Source organism: Ruditapes philippinarum, unplaced genomic scaffold (genome assembly GCF_026571515.1).
Source record: "Ruditapes philippinarum isolate M1 unplaced genomic scaffold, ASM2657151v2 ctg109_1_1_1_1, whole genome shotgun sequence".
Lineage (NCBI taxonomy): Eukaryota > Metazoa > Mollusca > Bivalvia > Venerida > Veneridae > Ruditapes > Ruditapes philippinarum.
Window position 1 is genome coordinate 40451 of NW_026859565.1, and position 21044 is coordinate 61494.

A 21044-nucleotide genomic window follows, 5' to 3' on the forward strand; every position below is an offset into this window, starting at 1 on the left:
ACATTCACATTTGAATAAATGCTTAACATTTAAAGGATACTTTTCTTCTTCTTTTTTAGAAAAAAACACACAAAATAAAGTTTAGAATGCATTCAAGTTTTGTAATTGTTTTTAACTTTTTTTGCCACTCGTGAAAACCGTTCGTTCTTTATTCCCGCGAAACTTTTGGGGGCATATTTTCGAAATTTAAAAATTAAATTTTAAAAATTGAGGAAAAGTGCGAAAAAAAGATGGTTTTTCAATGTTAAAATTTTTGAATTTTAATTTAAAAGGGAATTTTTAATTTTTTTGAACTTATAGGGAAAAAGTGTAACTATCTTTTCAAATACAGACTATGTCGCGCAGTCGCAGCAGTATCACATTCTTTGAAGAAGATCATCCTAGCTTACAGAGGTACAACAAGTGGTTACCAGCTTGCTGAGGAGTTTGGAACGGTTCTCGGCAAATTTAAAGTTTCTACTAAAGTCGGTGGCAATGTACAAGAGTATTTTAGTAACGCAAATGATCAGCTTTATCCATGCGCAAAGGCAAGTCTGGAGGATCTTGTCAAAAAGTATCCAACATATAAAGTAGTGGTTACAGGACATTCTCTTCGTGGAGCAGTTGCATCGATTGCTACATCTCAGCTAATAGTTGATAAAGTTCTTGATAAAGAAAAAACTACGCTCTTTACATTTGGAATGCCAAGAACCGGTGATCGCACATACGCCGAAAACTTCGATAAGCTCGTACAGAAAAGTTTGCGGATTGTTTATTTTAGAGATGTTGTTCCAAAACTACCGGCCATGACTCCATTGTCAAGCGGGAGATCTTTTACGGGGCAGACATGAGCATTATCAGCGACTACATTGAATGTTTCGACTCTGAGGATCAAAAGTGTGGCAATAGCGTCCTTCCGTCACCCTGGTCTGTAAATTATCACAAAACATATTACGGAATTTCAGTAGGCGGTCACTGTGAAGGAATACTTAATATAAGAATGAGAAGATCAACTGGTGAGGCAGGAATATCAAATCTATTTACTAACACTGCTTGCAAAAGGATTAAGATGTCTGAAATAAATGGAAGTGATGCTATAAGAGCCGGCTATATTACAGCGCTAAGTGTTGTGTTAATGTGTTTTCTAACAATTAAAGTTAAACGATAATGATTGCCAATTCTTTGAAACTGGATTATGAAATGACGTCAGAAAATTAACATTTTGTATTAATAAATCGGACATTTATATCAAAATATTACTCAAACAGACTGACATGTTTGATATTGACCTGTTTGATATTTACTTAAATAGATATTGCTTATATAAATCAATTATACCAGTTTGTTCACATTTGACTGTAATCATCCATGACGTTCACATTTCTAGGGAGTAAATAAAATAAATGAAAAACCAGTTATTGTAAAAGATTTTATCAAAAACTTCTATACGGATCTCCACAGCCGGCGTTTCTGTGGTACCAAGTAATATATATCCAAGCAGTAATTATTATTATTATGATAATTATGTAATAGTTATAGTATATGAAACGAGTTAGTTACGAAGATATAACACTGGCTGGAGCAACATCGAGGGATGTTAGCTAAAACAATGGCAAGGCCATTAGGCACCTCCAACATGGATGCTACTACTTTATATACAAATATGTAACATTAACATGATCAGTGACATTATGTTCATTTTTTCACTGTCAATTTAAGTTGAATTATTAATATATATTCCAAAAGATTTTAATGTTGATTGGCCTAATAATAGATAATAAAAATGTTTATGGTACAATATGAAAATTACCTTAATTATAAAAGACTGCGCCACTCTTTTTAAGAATTGATCCTTACTAATACATATAATGGAAGATATTTATAGAAATTTGGTCACAATGATTATTTAATTTTTTTTATAGTCTTAGTCACATTGATTATTAAATTATTTTTTCATAGTTAAATATAAAATTGAACAGTAATGACAAATGTTCAGCTATTTTTATTTTCACTTGTTCACTGACCATTTACAGTTGGTAGGGAATAATGTCACTCCTCAAGAAACTGTAAATTAGTAATAATGTACTTTTTTCCGTTTTGACTTTATATATTTGCTTAATATAATATATACATGTATAGATCAATATGTAAAATAATATTGTAGTATTGTAGTTATACATCTCTGTCCTGTTTTGTTTAATGTGTGTCAAATGTCCTTGATATTGCTGAGCAAATGGTTTGTTGTTTGTGCACAATTTTTCAAAATATCTGTAATTGCGTTTTCGGCCACTTCAAACTGATAAAAATTGCTTATTTTGATTTCCCTTGCCCACTTACTCCGAGTTCAGTCGTTCAGTTTTTATAGCATTGATATCTTAATTTAAAAAGTGTAAAACAAGTAATGTGGTAATAAAATCAACTGGCATTTCTTTGGTTATGCATTTAAAAGATATGGCAAATTCTTATCAACTTTTATTACTTTATCTGATGGATCTCACATCAGCCGAAGTTAGATTGTTTAACAAGAACATTCAAAACAAATGCAATAGAAATTCCTATCATTTTTTTAAGTTTGCTCTTTAAGTGTCAATAATTAAGAAGTAAAGCAAGCTTATTAGCATTTGTGTCGTCCTAAACATTCGTTAAAAACATGCTGTCATATGCAAGGAGCCTTAACTATTTCTAAAACGTATTTTGGGAAGTTAAATACCATCTTAGTAAATTTCCAATATCAATGCATGTGTCGAACTCGGTGCTTTATAACGTATTTGCAATCTGTTTGGAGAAACATGCACATTCCTTCAGCCGGTCAAAAATAAGGACATTATCATGTACGTCTAGTAGATAAGAATTGAAATTTGGCCACTTAAAATGAAGTTTGGTCAAATCAGAGGTCTGTTTAGCTTCTTGATATACGGTGAGTAGACTTTATATAATGTTGTAACAAATGTATATGAATTACCTATCCTAACATATCATTCAGGGTTGTTTTCATAAAACTTAATGTTGTCATGTAAACTTAACAAATCTTTAATGTTTGTACAAATATTAGCGGACTATGTTGAATTTTCAATAAATATAGATGACATGATATTGTATAACATTTATTTATTTTCACTATACACACTTGCGAAAATAAGTTAATGGTGTGTGGGGGGGGTCACTGAACCGAAATGTACAGTAACCTGACAAAATATTAAATAGAGGTAGCCCTGAAAAGGGCTGTTATGCCAGCAAAGGGCCTGCCTGACTCTCCCTAGCAAACTTTCCTCGTCTCTGCCTACTTTGCATGACCACTCCCCTCAACTTTAGTCAGAACCTCGGCAGGGTCCGCAAGGTACAAGTTTCGGTTTTCTTTCTCGTCGTCGCAAGTTCTTTAAATCTTCTGCCGATGTCCTGTGCCTTCTTATCAATGTGCACGTACCGAGAAGAAGTGAGAAATGAACAATTTATCTCAATATAATACATTTTTAAAACAATCTAACAAACTTCGATTTTGTAAGAATAGATACCATACAATTCAATATTTTATTTGCAATAATCAGCATACAAAATACTTTTTGCAAAGATTGACATACTACAATATACAAATCACATATAAACCAAATGACATGTAACTGTTACATAAATGTTACATCATTACGAAGCTGGTGTGGAGAAACAGCAAAGAATATGACATGCATTAACTTACATATTAATTTCTTTTATTTTCAAATATTCTTAATTTAAAAAATTTAATACATTCAGTAAAGTTGATTGTTGTCATCTGAACATTCAAGTATAAAATTTAGGTAAAGATGGTCATGCTGTGTTTGGAAAATAGTTCTTACGAATTTCAGAATAATGTGTATAGATTAAAAGAAAATGATGTTCACTTTCAACAACATGCATTGTACAATGTAAACACAATCTAACCTGTCTAACAATAGCTAGATTGTGACTGCTTAACCTAAAGGATGCAAACAGTTTCATTAATTTGTCACTTTTAATTTATTATTATTATTCCTGTGATTCAAATACAGTTTTAATTTGAACCTTGTTGAAATGCCTTGTTACTAAATATGGTTAAGCCAAATATATAATATTACAGTCACAGTCAATGTCAATCTGCTTTGAATACCGTATATAAAATATTTTAATGATAATATCTTAACTTGTAATCAAACATTTAGATGAATAAATCAAAACTGGTTATAGACACATGAACAATGCTTTTAGATAACTATACTATATACTATAGTATACATTATACATGAATACTTCAAAGTAAAAATGTCAAAAAGAACGTAGAAAAATCGAAAATGTAAACAATGACAATAGTTTAACCAGTACATCATTTAGAACATCATTATTTAGAATATATAAAATAAGCAAATGAAAAATAAAATGCGGGATAAGAAAATATTTCAGTAGCAGAAAATAAAATGATATTCTACTGATATATTTAGTTGGAGATTAATTGAAGCAAATTATAATGATTCTTATTTCCAGTCACGGTAAATGCAACCGATTGCCAGGACTGATGGGTTGCTTTTGAAGGCTCATGTTATCTGTTTGGGCACAACTTGATTCACTTTACAGAAGCTGAGGTAAATATATGAAACATGTGTGGGGGGAGATGTTGTTGCTCACACTCAAAATCAGGCTATTAAATTATTCGTTCAGGCTACAAACATTTTCGTAATATCTTTTAGGCTGATACATAAAACCATTACGTTGTGTTTTGGAAGAAAATGTTCTAAATTATATTTAAACTTTCAAATATCTTTCCACGTTTATTATGTTACTCTCGGGCTCAGCATCATAAAATTACCATTTTTAAAATCTGAATCAAACTGCTGCATAATTTCAAATAATTTAAAAAAAATATCCACCGAGTGACTTGGGACAATTTCTTTCATTTGAAAATATATCAATATGTGTACCATGTGAAGTTTATGGTATATTAACTGTAAAAAACAACACTCCTGTTCTATAAGACAAATATATATATAAAAATCCAGAAACTAATGACATATTTTAATTGATATATAATGGATATATAAATATGTACGAGTTGATCTGCTTGGTATGGAAGCTACGAATAAAGTTATGATTGCATCATGCCTAATCCATATAACCATTATCTATTTACATACATAATAAAATAAATATTATCAAGTAATAGTATTTAATTTTACCAATATAATTCCAGATATTACTTCGCATTCTCCCGTTTGTCGCATATATTTTGCAAAATGTCTTCAAAAATCCATACTATAATTCAAACAGTAAATTTTCGGTAACAACAAAATATATAATTTACACATGTTAAAATAAAATCAACTTTTATGGTTTATTTTATCAGAAATACTGCCGTCATCATTATGCACACCTCGTACAAGTTGAGACCAAAGCTGAGAACATGTTCCTACGGGATTTTCTTCGAGACTTTAAATGTACGATTATCCTTCAGTATTCATCCTTCCCTTACACAAATATGCACAAAATATCTTAAACACTTGACATCTCTTAATTATTTGTTCTTTTGTTAAGAGCTGTGCAACAATGTTAAGTATTGAATGAATTCCAATTTTTATATCTTCAACATCTAGAGCCATGTGAGGCGTTTTGATAGAAGAAAATGACAAAATGAACATTCGAATAAGATTTATGCTTAAAATGGTATTCTCGTTCTCTGTCAAAACTGATGTGCGCGTTATTTATTGTATTGTAGTTTTTCATTCATCATTTTTGTATTGTTAATATATTTATAATATATGCTGCGTTTTTCTTATTAATGTAATAGTGTGTTTGGACGTGAATGTTTTACATGCTTTAATTTCGTTATGCCATTTGAGTGGCTGACTACTGGATTGGCATGACTAACGAAACCGTAGAAGGTGTTTGGAAATGGTATGGCAATAATGAGGATGTGGAATATTTCGACTGGGGACCGACAGGCCTCTGAACGTAAATAATGAGGACTGTGCAGTATTTGGCGACACCCTGGATTATCAATGGGCTGACGTTAAATGTGCGACAGACAAGCAGGCACTATGTGAAATCTCGTATGTATTAGTATTTAATAATGTTTCATAAAAAACTTGCAATAAATTTCCTTTTATAATAAATTTGTATTTGAAAGAGACAGCCTGCAACAATGTTGCTGCTGTAAAATTACGTCTGTAAATACGATCTGATTAAGACTTGAGCACGAAATAAATGAGCCGCGCCAAAACCAAAATAATGCGTTTGCGACCAGCATGGATCCAGACCAGCCTGCACATCCCTGTATTCTGATCAGGATCCATGCTGTTCGTTTACAAACCGTATGACAAGTTGAGAAACTGATAGCGAACAGCATGGATCCTGATCAGACTGCGCAGATGCACTATGTTGGTTTTGTCTTGACGCGGCTCAAATACAATATAAAATTTCATATAGTGTAAGCAGTAACATGAAAGTAACAAGATTGGTTACAAATGTGTCTTCAAATGATAGATAAATCTTAATTAATTAATAAAAAATTGTAACTTACGGTCGTCATAAGTCACAGAGAAACTTATACCTTATATTTTATATATGAGCCGCGTCACGACAAAACAAACATAGTGGGTTTGCGACCAGCATGGATCCAGGCCACCTCGCGCAGTCTGATCAGTTTCCATGCTGTTTGCTTACAAGCTCTATTACAAGTGGAGAAACTGGCAGCGAACAGTATGGATCCTGATCAGCCTGCGCGGATGCGCAGGCTGGTCTGGATCCATGCCGGTCGCAAACCCACTATGTTGGTTTTGTCTTGACGCGACTCAATTATTTCTTTCATTTTAAGACTGGAAATGTGTATATCATCGGATAGGCGTTACTGGGTCCCTATTAACTTTTGTTGATTTTTAAAATCAAAATATCTTAGAGATTTATTGACTCACAACTAGTAAATAAACAAATAAGAAATTAAAAAATATAATGGTCAACGTATTAGTTTGTTTGAACTGTTTTCTTTATTGAAATACGAAAGAGCAACCCTGCACAACAAAAGAAAATAACACAATACCAATTAGATACCCTTGCGACAGAATATCATTAGAATAGAGCCAAAATACAATAATCGTCGTGTGAATAGAGTTTTGCTCCAACTAACATTTTCTAAATATTGAGGAAATTCTCCCCTATGTTTCAAAAACAGGCTGTTTGCTTATTTCTGGACGAAATCAGTAGTAAAAACAACATAGGCCTATTGATTGTGGCAACGTAAATCATTTGTAAAATATTTATCTTGTTTTGTTTCCTAGGTTTGCATGTTTGTAGGGAGGGGGTATTTGAAGACAGAGCAAAAGTGTCATATTGTTTCAATATTTGTAATCGCATGCTATTGGAATAAAAAAAATTGTTAGGAAAAAAATCCAAATGGAATTTAAGTAATTCCACCCGGACAGCATAATTCCGGGCGGAATACATGAAATTCCGCCCGGAAAATTTTTTTATAAGAAAAAAATTTTAAAAGCATTAAATGAAGTCAATTATTTATAATTAACTTTTATATCCAGACTTTTAAAGGACTTTATATATGGGGAGAAATGGCTCTTCAAAATTTCCAACAGTGGACATATAGCATTTCTGTACGTACAAACAGCATTCATTTAATATAGTTTAGAAAAATTTATGGTCAGAATTCTATAAGTTCCTGACGTTAATTTTGAGCAAAATATTCTGTCAACTTTGTTTTTGGCCGTTTCGTACTGATCCCCGTTGTTTTGAAATGTTTCAAATGTGTGATTTAGTTCTTCCCCTGCACAGTGGAGAAAAAGTGCTTGTCTTTTATGTCCATGCCTATCATGAGATTTTCAAATTTTCCTGTCCATTCTCAGCGTTAACACCTAGTCTTTATAGTTCAAGGAGGAGATTCTGAAGTCTACTTTATTATTATTATAATTACCAACAAAAAACAAACACAACTTTATCAAATGGTTTGCTGAATTCCATGATTATAATATCTGTACTAGATTGCCATGAACTTCGAATTCCTGAGAAAATTTGATTAGCTTGGTTTCACAGCTTTTTTTGGCCAGAAACATGTTAAAAGGGGCTTCTAGGATATCAATTTGTCATAGAAAAACATGATAGTGGAGACCATTATTTTTTCCATTACCGTAGAGGCAATATATGTTAATGAGATCGGCCTGTAATTAGCGTATTTACATTTTGGGCCTTTCTTACAGACAGGGGCAATGCCATCATTTTAAGACGATACAAGATTTAAAGGAAATTTGGAACAGGTGGGTGAAAACAGAACTTCAATGTGAAGTTCATTTAAACCACATAATAGGGAGGTTTGGTCGGAGTCTGCTTTGCGCGGATTTAAACCATTAGGAGTTTCCTCACTCTATCCTCTGTTAGGTTGACATTTGACATTTTAGGATAGTTTTTTTAAGTAAACAGACTGGGAAAGACTCGGTGGTTGAGGACGGGAAAAGACAGATTCACTTTTTCTGTTTGTTTAATTTGAGGAAAGAGTAGAACTTCTTATTTAATTTTACCCATGAAATATGGTATTATATCATTCAAAAATATTTCATATTTTTAAAAATAGATATGAAATATAAATATGAAAGTGGGCGGATTCAAAACTCATATTTATTTTAAGGGACTTCTTTCGCCATTTTGTTTGAAAATTCTGATAAACACAAAATAATTCTTTGTTTAAATTTGTTATGAAAACTATCTAGAGTGATAGAAAATGGTTCAATTAAGAAAATAAATCCGAACACCTATATCATTAATTCTGTCATTAACGCTGTACAGACGTTTAAAGAGTTGTTTACGTGGCGTTACAACGTAGCGCTAAATATCGCGTGCAAAATAAGACAATAATTATATTACTGTTCAATGTATAATCGCAGTTGCATAGCAAGCAAGGGAGTTCGTTATCATTTTTCCTTGATAATAAAATTAAATAAAAAGGTTATTTTTCGTTTTTCGTGAAATATGGTTTATTTTTTCACGCAAAATGATAAAAAGCCAAATATTTTCATTCGCCGTCCCGGCTCGTGAAAATATGTGGCATTTTATCATGTTTCGTTTTATATTTCACTCAAACGAAAAAATATCCTCTTATTATTTAATTTACCCATGAAATATGGTGCTATATCAGTCAAATATATAGCGCGTCCGTGTCAGTGTTGTTTCATGCATTTAGATGGTCTTATCATAGTTAGGTACCATTACATTTGAGTGTTTTATGTATCTTATTCTTATTTGACCAGTTTTGGTTCAAATAGTTACATATGCATGAAACTATTTTTGTACACAGGGTTGATATGCAGTTGTGTTAAGTTTCGGGAAAACGTCAAACATCAGGAAAAAACATTATCAGAAATGTAATGAAATGTGATATATATTTATCCATATATTCAAATTATTAATATTTCGTAATCGTAGTGTTTTTAAAATTGTTTGATTTTGAAAATGTTAAATAAAACTTTAAAAGATCACTTGAAATGTACTTAGTTTCTTTATAAAGAATGTAACAAAAATGAAATAAAAAAGAAACATAACATAGAAATAGAAATTTATAAGAACCAAATACATGTATATTCAAATGATCATACAAAAGACAAGGGAGAAAAACAACAACAACATAATAACATGGCAGAGCAAAGGGTTCAAACATATAAGAGCAAATGACGTTAATTTACCAGCTGAGCTTCTATACGATGGTACACATTTTTTAGAATTAATATATATATGTGCAAGTATCTGTATGAAAAATATCTGGGCTAAGAAAAATTCAGTTATTTTTTTTTTATTTAACGACGGCCATTTTGAACTTTTTCAAACAAAATGTTCCAGCTTTGAAAAGGTGGTTATTCATAGAATCTTTTTTTTTCAATAATTTAGAATTTAACCCCAAAATACTTTTACCTATTGTATTACACCGGAAATTGAAATGTACGTGTATATGCTTTTTGATATGGTGGAGTTCTTTTAAGAAATAAGCCGATTGCGATACGAGTTATTGAATAATTAACACCATTCTTCGATTTCAATCAACTTTTGACCGGTTTATTTGTTTTCTTTTTGGTTACATATTTATCGAGGATTCGAAACAATCAATCGTGTTTTATCTGCTTTATCCATTAAAATTTGCACAACAATGATGAGTGTTTTATCCAGATAAAAAGATAAGCGAGTCCATTTTAAATATTTAGCGGTAGTTGTTAAAGCATATTGAACAGTCTGAATAGACCAGAGTATTCCTTTGTTTCCCTCTAATGGCTTTCCAAAATAACAGTTAATCAGCTATGGAAAGTAGATTGTTACAGGTCTAGGGGCTTACACTTCTTTTGCAAAAATGAATAACTTTTGCAATAACCTTTTATTTTGCAATGTATATAGAATATACATTTGATAAAATTTGTACCAAATGTTTAACCTGCATAGCAAGCACAACTTAGTTTGAGTAAACTCGTTTCGAAATCGGTGTTTCAAATTTGAAAAGTTTATCATGATATTTGTGTATTTACTTAATAAAAAAGGCCCGAATTGCAAGGAATTAGTATGAAATAAAATGTTTGTATAACAAAAACAAATGTTATATCTTATGAAGTCATTTCATTTGCTCTTGAAAATGTCAGAATTATGCATCTCCTATTATACAGATGTCAACTACCGTTAGACTTATCACAAGCTGTTTTCTGTTCTGCGAGGCAAATTATTTTGAGACTCAACAATCAAAGAATCAAAGAATCCATAGCTCGTTTTACGGATTTTCATTGCTTTTATTGTATCCAGGGATCTTCCTTTGGAGCTAGTATTTGATCTTTTAATTTTATATTCTGTTCAACATATGTCTGTATCAATTATGAACAGGTGATTATTTAATGGGCTTTCAATCTTGCAGAAAGCCATTTATCAATAGCTTCATTTCTGGAACGGCTATCAATTGATAGAATGGGGTATAGATAATACATTTTGTTGAAATTGGACGTTGGATCAAAGAATGGGCATAACTGTGTTCGTTGATACAGGAAGCTGTTAAGCGTCAAGCGGAACAAATACTAGCAGACTGTAGATAAACAGTATTAAATACTGTTTACTTTAAAAAGTGTCGGCTTTTGTTTTATTAGATAGATTGACTTAATGCCAGACTTAAATAGAAATACACAAACAAAACGAGGGTCAATGGTGTTTTTATCATAAATCTGTGCACAAACTTGATTATTTTTTTCACATTTCCTCTGACTACGAATATCACATCAACATGTCAGCTCATTGCATGACAATTATTTACACATGTGCTATCCTACTATCAGCTAGTTTGTTAAAAATCACAGGACTATTTTCTCACAATGCCTTTTTACCCGGGTATTATTTAAAAGGAAGCGTTATAATTGCAAAATATATGTCGGTTTCATGGGAACAGTGCGTTGAGTTTTGTTTAGCGAGGTCCAAATGCCTTTCCATAGAAATGGAGGTTCGTCTCCATTTATGCCGGATGTTTTCAAGCAATATATTATCAAATGGTGTGGAGCTAAGACGGAAACCAGGTGTATGGCTTGGCGAGAAAAGGCATTGGGACAAGGTAAGGTTTGGGAAATTAGATCAGTTAAACTCAACCACGTGCATATTATTTCATGTAATTTTTGTTTTTGAAATATTTCTATCTCATATCAAAATTGAAATGTTGTAATCGGCCGACAAAAAAACTTTCTCAAGTTTTTGTCCTGCCTATGTGTGTAATGTTAATTGCCAATTTTCATAAAACGTATTTTATTTTTTGTTTGATTTTAAGTCGGACCACACAAAATGGACCTATGATGACTAAGGTGTACCGTTAAAATAAGTTCCGATAACCATTAGTAAACGACACGTGTGACCTGCAAAATTGTTTCTGGAAAGAACTTATTCTCATTTATTTCGAAAGTTGCCGATAATTTGCAGTCATCTAAGTTCACATTTTCTTTCAATAAATCTTCTTGATTTATTTCATGCAAATATCCCAATAATGACCCAATAATGACCCCTTGGTTAATTTCACATTTCTATCAGGGGTATTAATCAGTCTTATAGGAATTGAATTGCCTTGAAGTTCCCTTGGGGATACTAGCACACTTCCCATAAAAACTTTATTCACTGGCCATTTATTTTCCAAAGGGCAGATGATGCCTAATGATGAGTTAATTGTTCCAAGATTTATTGCCTTGCCAGGTATAACAATTTGAGTTTGCTGGAATTGATACCTTTGACCGTGTAGTAATTTTCACTTTCTCTTATTGGCACTTTCTCTACAAATGTCTTGCATTTTCTCCCATTTAATTTTAATCCTTTTTTAGCACTTAGTTCAAAATTATTTTCATTTAAAAAGTCTAACCCTATTAATCCATCTTCATGAATATGTGCAATAAAAACGGTATACTCAAAAAATTTGACCTGCATTTGTACAAGAAAATTCACACTGACCCACTATAGTTAATAATCAATCATTTGCGATTTCAAAGCGCACTGAATGATTTACAACAGACAAAAAATGTCGAATATCTTCTGAAATTCTATAATAAAATTTAGATGATAATATTGTACAACAAGCTCCAGTGTCTATAGCAAAATTTGCATTCACAGTATCAAAAATTTTTACAGGCATTATAAGCGAAACACCATTTGCATTAGCACTCCTACACTTAATTGTCTTATATACAATGTCATGATACATATTAAGATTATGCCATCTTAAATACGATTTATGATTTTTCCTTTTCATATAACTGCAGACAAAATCATTATAATACAATATAAAGAATTGTTGTTTCTTTGCTATTTAGTTAAGCGGACCCCAGTGTGCATGCGTTTTTGTCACTATGCTTTTATTTTGTAATCTTAGTTTTATTCTGAATTTTGTTGTAGGTTTGATAATTAGCATGTGCTAAAGCAAAATAAGCAGGTACATGGCGAGGTTGTGGGGGCAGCAGCCCAAAATTAGCAAGTGTGCTAGTATATAAATAACACATTGCTTTCTGGATAACGGTAAAAACATCATCCCTAGGAAAATACAAAACACACACTAAGTTAGCTAGATGCTTTTAAAGAAAAAGTCGTCTTAACCCATTACTGCATGAGCATTTTGTGAAAAATGGCTGTTTTCATTGAAAAGTTCAAATTGCTATAAAACTATAAAACTTCTTCAATGGACAATTGCCTTTGTAACAGAATGCTCAGTCTTAAATTTCCTGTTACCATGGCAATGAGGGGACATCTCAAAATTGCCAAAAATCACTATTTTGCGTTGATTTTTTCCATCAAAATAGATTTCAAAGTGCTGCAACTTCTCAATGGATTCAGATAGAGTCAAAGTCTTTTCAGCGTTGGTTACACGTTACCTTATGATCGACCGAGGGTAATTTTAAGCCTCTCACAAGTCCAAATTTTCTTGGCGACGAGGGGGACTGCCGCCCCCTTCAAACCCCCCAAACAGAAGGGGGCACATCCCCCTTCTGGCAACCCCCTGATGCACCTTTTGGATGGGGGGCGGCGCCGAAAAAGTGCTCACTTTTTTTTCTCAAACGAAAACTTGTGTTTGGGGCTCATACCGGACATTTTTTCACTACTTGCGGCCTAAAAGAGGGGGAGGGGGTCGAAAGTGCGCTGTTTCGCGTATATATGAGGTAAAATTCTAAACAGCCACATTCACTTATGAACTAATTTGGTTTTTACCTTTTCGTTGGATCAAGAAAGATTCGACGTTAAAATGAATGGTTAAATTCATAAACTCTTATTGATGAAAGTTCACGCTGTATACAGTTAGACATTTTTGAATTTGGTAAAATTTAAACCCATTTTGTGACTATCAAAGAAATCGTTTAAATAGTTTACGTCAAAAGAATATAGCATTGACAGATTGTACGGATATGCAGGCTGACCTGGCTCTTATTCTGGTGTCAGGTTATGGGTAAACATAATCTTGTTTTTCTTCAGGTGACTATCGACAGCCAATGTCTTGCTGCCTGCTCTTCATCAGAGATGTGTTTCATAAATGGATCAACCATTTGTGCAATAACTGGTAAATAATATTGACTTTGTTCCTATCAAACCTCCAATGTATCCATGTAAATAATTCAGTGATATATAAAGCTGTTGAAAAAGGACAATAGCGAACCTGTTATGCAAATCATTTATCATGTTTTATTAACCAATAGTTGACAAAATACCATTTTCAAATCGATACTGCAGTTTTGGTCGGAAAGATTTAAGAAAAGATAAATCAAAACTGGTTCGATAATGATAAAAACCAAATTCTATTTGTCAAAGCTTAATTGTCGCATTATGTGTTTATTGTTGTACTTTGTCATCAAAATTCATGTAGATAAATGATGACTTTTGGACTTGTTGGTAATTTTGATTATTAGGTAGATTATTATAAATATTACATGTGTCTTTTGTTAAAACGTGATTATATCGTTACATGGTTTCAGAATGTGGTCAACCTCCTATACTTGACACTACAAGCGTGATCCTTGGCTCGGAGCTCTATGTTGGGTCAGTGGTTCAGTATAAATGCATAGATAATGAGATCGTTACAGCTATGTCAGAATGTAATATTGATGGTCAGTGGTCACTACAAGAGTTTACTTGTCCAATAGGTATCATAAATTTATCTATTTTATTCAGATCAGTATTTTGTTATCAGTAACTTACGTTAAAAGTATGTATACAATGCCATAACATAAAGTGAATTGGTCCGAATTTGAAAGTGATTAATACCATGAATAATGATGCTGGAATTTTTAGTATTATCATACATTACAACAAACCGCGAGTGTGAGATTGCATATACATGTACATTGTATATAACAGGTAATTAATTGTTTTAGATCAAAAGTTAATTTTTCAATTTCTCAAAAATGTTCCTACTAAATTACTCAAACTATATATATCAACACTTTTTATAAAGATATATATATTTTTTTAAGAATATAAAAATGATATATTTCTATTGATTCCATCTACCATTTGAAATTCATGTGCGTGTGTTCACAAGACATTGTAGCGCTACATTATTCTGCTTGTTTGTGTATATATCATTAAATCATTACGTATTTAATTATGTAATTTAATTAAGCTTTCGAGTGCCAGGATGGCTGGATCCAGTTTCAAGACTCGTGCTACCTATTTCAAGATATTGACGAAAATTTCGACACGGCAAAGGTAAAAAGAATATTTTCCAAATAATTCAGATTAAAATCACAGCTTTATATTTTATTGATAGTTGAATTAATGTTTTTAATTGTTATCGTCTGCTTCGACATTTTTGGAAGCCGTTAATTGTTGTTTTGGAGGTTGTGTTGCTTTGAACTTGAACCCATCCGTATATATGTATGTATGTATTATGTATGTATGTATGTATGTATGTATGTATGTATGTATGTATGTATGTATGTATGTATGTATGTATGTATGTATGTATGTATGTATGTATGTATGTATGTATGTATGTATGTATGTATGTGTATGTATGGTTTTATACTGGTGACAAAGGCTTATCACTTTAGGGTCCAGCAGCGTAAGAGTTGAGGCATCTAAGCAGACGAGAATATCTTAAATCACTTGAGTGCAATAACTGTTTAACTCCTATTAAATTCAGATGGACTTAACCCGTTACTGCATTCAAGTGACGAAATAGTCGGTAAATAGATTAAAATCATGATGAAGAGTATATTTAAATGATGCATATTTTATCGTTATGTTAACATAATAGTTTTGAAATTATATCTTAAAAAGTTGCTGCAATATAGATCTTGATGACATTTCCATATTCGACTTCTTCCGAAGAATAACCATAAGTACATGCAATATCAAAATCAATTTATATTTATCTTATTTGTTCTGACACAATCAATTTGAACATTTAAGAGTAAATTTTAATATATTTACACGACTCCTGTAGGAATATCAATATTCTATGATTGAGTTTCTAGTATGATATCGATAACAATACCTTTTAATGAATCATATTTATGAAAAATATAAGTGTTGCTAGGGGAGACCAATCTTCAGTGCATAAAACGGTAAAATTGCTGTGAAACAATGTGGAGTTGTCCCCCCTTGAAGCAAATTGTAACTCTTAGAATGGCTTTTGATGCATTTTATGTTTGTAATTTATGTTTTATTTAATTATATAATTAAAAGATGAAACTTTAATAAATAAATAGAAACTAAGTAACTAACTAAATAAATAAATAAATAAATCGAATATAGCCTTGACAACAATTATTTTATAGCAAAACTGCAAAAGGAAAGGCGCTCGATTGGTTATTGTGGAAACAGCTGAAGAGAATAGGTTTTTACGTGGTATACTAAGTAGCCGTCCAAGTAAGTATCATACATTGTGGTTATTATACCAAAATTAAATGCACAATATACAATATTTGTTTTGGTTTAGAATTGCAAATACAAGTTTTACAAAGTTTAGGTATTATTTCAGAGCATGTTTCTTGCTTACATAACCTGAAGAAAATAATTTGTTATAAAAGTATTAAAATGTAAACAAAGTAGTATTTTGACTCTCTTATAAACTCCAAAGAACTATGATTTACTGATTGCCAAAAAGCAACAGAAGTAAGACATGGTTCAGGTATATTGCCAATAAGTAAGTTTTTGGAAACCTTTACAGGGCACCAAAAATAATATTCAAAAAAGGTTTTAGAAGTAAAAATAATGGAATTTCTTTTTTTCTTCGGCATATTGGGCCTTTAAGAGAAGAAAGAAATAGATGGTAATTGTATCCCTTCACCACTGCATGTATTCAGAGGGACCCTTTTTATACTGTACATATTATAAATAAAAAAGCATCTTCATTTTAGCTGATACGGTCTTTGGTGTAATTCATCCACGTTATTTCTAATACCTTAAAGTATGGATCTTAATGCATAACAATAATTAATGTGGTTACTTAAGTCCAAAGGATTTTTGTTTTATACAAAAGTTCATTTACTCGCTCCACTAAGAAATGCAGTTGCCATAATTCAGAAATGATATTGAATGCTTACATCCCGTACGTGCCATTTCTCAAATTCTTTTAAGTCCGTATATCAACCACATGTATTTATATCCTATCTATCCATTTAGCAATGTTGTAAACTTGACTATAGATGCTTTTCAAATGTCATAGCACATGTAACCTCCACTGGCTAGTCATTTTGAGGGACATTTCCAATGTATCTAATGCATAAAATATTATAAGAATATCTCGTCATGACGGCTGATAAAATTCTTTTAAATTCATATGAATAAAAGAATTGTACAGTAAATCGGCGGTTAAATGACGATTTGTCTCACATTTTATGAGTAAGGCCGATATGAAAAAGAATATTGACCCACTTTTGGCAAGGGAGGTAGTTACTGTTAAAAACGGAAACTATCTTTTATTTATGATTTAAGTGAACGACTATTGGATAGGAATGATTTCTTCATCATCAGCTTTAGAAGGCTGGAAATGGTCAGAAACCGACGAAGATGTGACGTTCTTTGACTGGGCCCCTGGTGAACCGGATAGAAATGATGAGGACTGTGTCGTATTTGGCGATACCAAAGGGTATAGATGGGCAGATGTACGTTGTTATTCGACAAGAAATATTTTATGTGAAATTGAAAACTTAGCAAAATGAGCGGGTGATATGCATGCTTTAAACTGTACACAAAGACCGATTTTTGGTATTTTAGCATACTTGTTAAAAGTCAGCCCTTATAACGTTTTACTGTCTAAGAAGATAACGTCCAATTATCCTTTGCAGATGTTTCCATTTTAAGTGCTTTACTTGATGTATGAAAAAAAAAGAATTTTATGTTTTTAGGCTTTTTGACCTCAGTGGAGCTCCTTTGACTGATTATGAAGAATTGAAAGGGGAGAAAACTTGTATAACTAGAATATTACAATTTGAACATAGTTGTCTCCCTTTTTAACTCAAGTTGAGGCATAGTGTCATTGAAATAAATCTACACTTTTTTGGGGACTGACTTTGTATATTACGTATACATTCTAGATGTGTGTTACAAATGAGATGGGAACGTGAAAAGTCGCCAAACACGGTGAAAATAATAAAATGTTCAGTTTCGGTTTCGATTATTTGATATACATGTAATATAAAATGTAAGTCTGAACGGCATTTTGCTCTGAATAAATGATTAAATTTCTCTGTAACAAGCTTTTTTCTTTAAACACCACTCAATATCAGAGAAAACTAAGACACGCATTATGATTTTGATTAACATACTTCCGGCGGCAATGTATTTTTTTATATATATTTTTCGACAGAACAGAACATGTTTTAGACTTCGTCCCTGAACAAAAAGCCTGAAACATCCATCAAATGTATGACCTACATGATTGAATTGGCCGTTTACCAGAGAAAATTATTATGAGTTTTCGGCCCCGTGTGAGGGGTATTTTGCAAATAACCGTTTATATAAGGCGATATCACCTGTTAAGAATCATTATAACGAATTTATAATATTGCATACTTCCCTTATTAGAGCAAGATATTTACATTCATTATTGGACTGCAGCCTGTGAATGAATTATATAAACGTCATGATCATCCAATGAAAAGACGCGTACAAACGTACATCATTATCACACATAGTATCATCAATCTGAACATCTCGGCTATTATTCATAATAACCTCTTTAAAAAGTGATTTTAGGTAAAAAATTAAACAGAGGGTGTTATCTTTGATGTGTAACGAATGTACTGTACATATATTACATCCGAAGGAAAATAAAGTCTTTTTCGGTAATGCTGTGTTCTCACCGCCGATCAGATCAACTCGATCAAGCACGATCAAGCGATCGGGTACCGGTCTAGCTCGATCTGCATGCTTGATCGGGGGTGGTCGGAGCGGTCAACCTTGGTCGGCCTGGCTCGGGTTTTCCTACCCGAATTTTTTTGACATGTCAAAAAATTCGATTAGCGATCGAGTAGATAAGACGTCGTGAAGTGATCGTATAGTGATCGAGTAGAAGATCTAGTTGATCGAGAATAAATCGTGTAACGATATAGTTTGGTCGGGTATAAATCGGGTATACATCTCTTACCCGATCTGTACACGATCATCTCGACTTCTACTCGAGCATTATCCGATCTGGTCGGGTGGAAATATGGCAACGATCAAGCAGAGGTCCAGTTTGTCTAGTTGAGATCGTGTATGAATCGCGTATAGGTCTGGGTGATCGAGAAGAAGTCGGGATGTCGGTCGGGTTGTCGTCGAGAATAAAGTCGTAAACATGGTGGACTTGATCGTGAATTTGCATTTAATCCAGCTTGGTCGGGCTTTATCGGGAAATTTATGTGATGGGGACGATCGAGTTGATCTGATCGGCAGTGAGAACATAGCTCAAAGTTCTGATTGAAAATTTGTCTGACAATCATTATCAATTTTAAATGCCCTATAATCTTATCTGCGTTATTGTTAACGGGTAGGCATTTTATTTATGTACTTCCGGTCTCTACAACAATAATAAGAAGCATATAAAAATGTACAAATTTTGTTTACCACGGTGTTTTCACCATCGTAAGCTTTACCAAATATGTTGTGGTTTCATTATTTGGACTTTTCACAATGATACTTTCGACTATTCATCACGTTCGTCGTGTTTTGGCTTTTTTTTCGTTGTTTCGAGTTATATGTGTGTCGCGATGTGCCTAACAGGGCACCGTAGTTTACATGTTAAGTTTCTTCCAAAACACCGTATCCGTCCTGTCTGCTCGAGGATTGGACAAAATGTATCATATATACACGGGTATCTATTTTCACAGCGATATGATGATTTGAAACACTATACATGTATTACTTATTGTTCAAACTCCGTACAATATTTATGAAACTTTGCAGTTGAGTAACAAAAAAAACTTACTCTTTTTTAAATTTTGACTAGTGTTTTTTTCAGACGCCTGCATCCTTTAAAGCTTCATGCCTCCAGATGAGCCAAAACATTTTAAGAGAATCAAAACTTGAGAGTAATGTAGATTCAATTAGCATATTACGTGCAATTAATGACCGATTTTTTCAATATCATTCACAATATTTCTTTTGTGTGACTAACGCAGTAAGGGCTTTTTGCATATTTTAACCTCTTTTAATTTACGCGGATTGTAAATGACATTTGCAATTTGTTAATTATTTTCTATGTGCGGTACACAATATTTTACCTCTAATGTTCATAAAAATTAGCATGAAAGATTAAGTCAATATATTGATTCTCAAACATAAAACACTTTATTTACTTTATAAAACGGTAATTCAATGATATATAAGGTACATTATTCATTAACCATTGGAAAAAAACAAACCAAAATATACATAATACACACAATGCTACGTTCCATATACCTTTATTGTAGCTAAACCCTACCGGTGTTTTCTATAATCACAACCCAGATTATTAGAGCAAAACAAAATGACATTCGCAATATTATGAATTCTGAAAATCAATATTCTCTTTTCCGCGTTTCCAGGAAAAAAGAGATCATGTTTGAATCAATAAGTTCACCCGATAAACATCCTTGTTAATATCTTTTTCTTACTTCGTAAATAGGAAACACCCAAAAAAAACAGTAAGTAAATTAAGAGGTAAAATGTTTTATAAAGAATTTTGTTGTGAATCCATGTAAGTCAATAAAATAACATAGGAATCTTAAAATGATTTTAAGTATATGAACCTTCCTACAAAGGAAAGAATGCTTATATTCGTCATAGAAAATTATTTTGTGAGAATACTAGCCTAAATTTAAGGTAAGAAAGAACACAAAAGTTGTTTATTTATATATGCGGGCGCTGGCAGCTCAACATGCGCTTTTGTTGTAGTCAGATAAAAAAACAAATTATTGGCTCATAAATTTAAAAAGAAAATGACATCAATTTTTCATTAGAATAATAAGACCTATTCAAAAATCCACAATGAGATAACTCCATTTACTTGGCCTTTGAAAAGTTTATTTCACGAGCATGTTTTTATATAAAATGAAAAAAGGTCCAAAATGAAAATAAAAGCATCGATAATTTATGTAAAAAGTGTATTCATACTGTAATTATGC

The 21044-nt window shown here is 32.3% G+C and overlaps 1 protein-coding gene and 1 long non-coding RNA gene across 2 annotated transcripts; both read left to right on the top strand.

Moving 5' to 3' along the window:
* Positions 1-806: 806 nt before the first annotated feature.
* On the top strand, positions 807-6349 carry LOC132757051 (uncharacterized). Its single transcript, XR_009629399.1, has 4 exons — positions 807-2896; positions 4471-4568; positions 5327-5417; positions 5820-6349. It is a non-coding gene; the product is annotated as an uncharacterized LOC132757051 (long non-coding RNA).
* A 4278-nt stretch (positions 6350-10627) lies between these two features.
* LOC132757065 (C-type lectin domain family 4 member E-like) lies at positions 10628-17846 on the top strand. Its single transcript, XM_060748253.1, has 6 exons — positions 10628-11542; positions 13930-14014; positions 14427-14594; positions 15074-15159; positions 16233-16323; positions 17392-17846. The coding sequence occupies exons 1-6, from the start codon at positions 11222-11224 to the stop codon at positions 17616-17618; spliced, it is 978 nt and encodes a 325-aa protein (XP_060604236.1). The 5' UTR covers positions 10628-11221; the 3' UTR covers positions 17619-17846.
* Positions 17847-21044: the final 3198 nt, after the last annotated feature.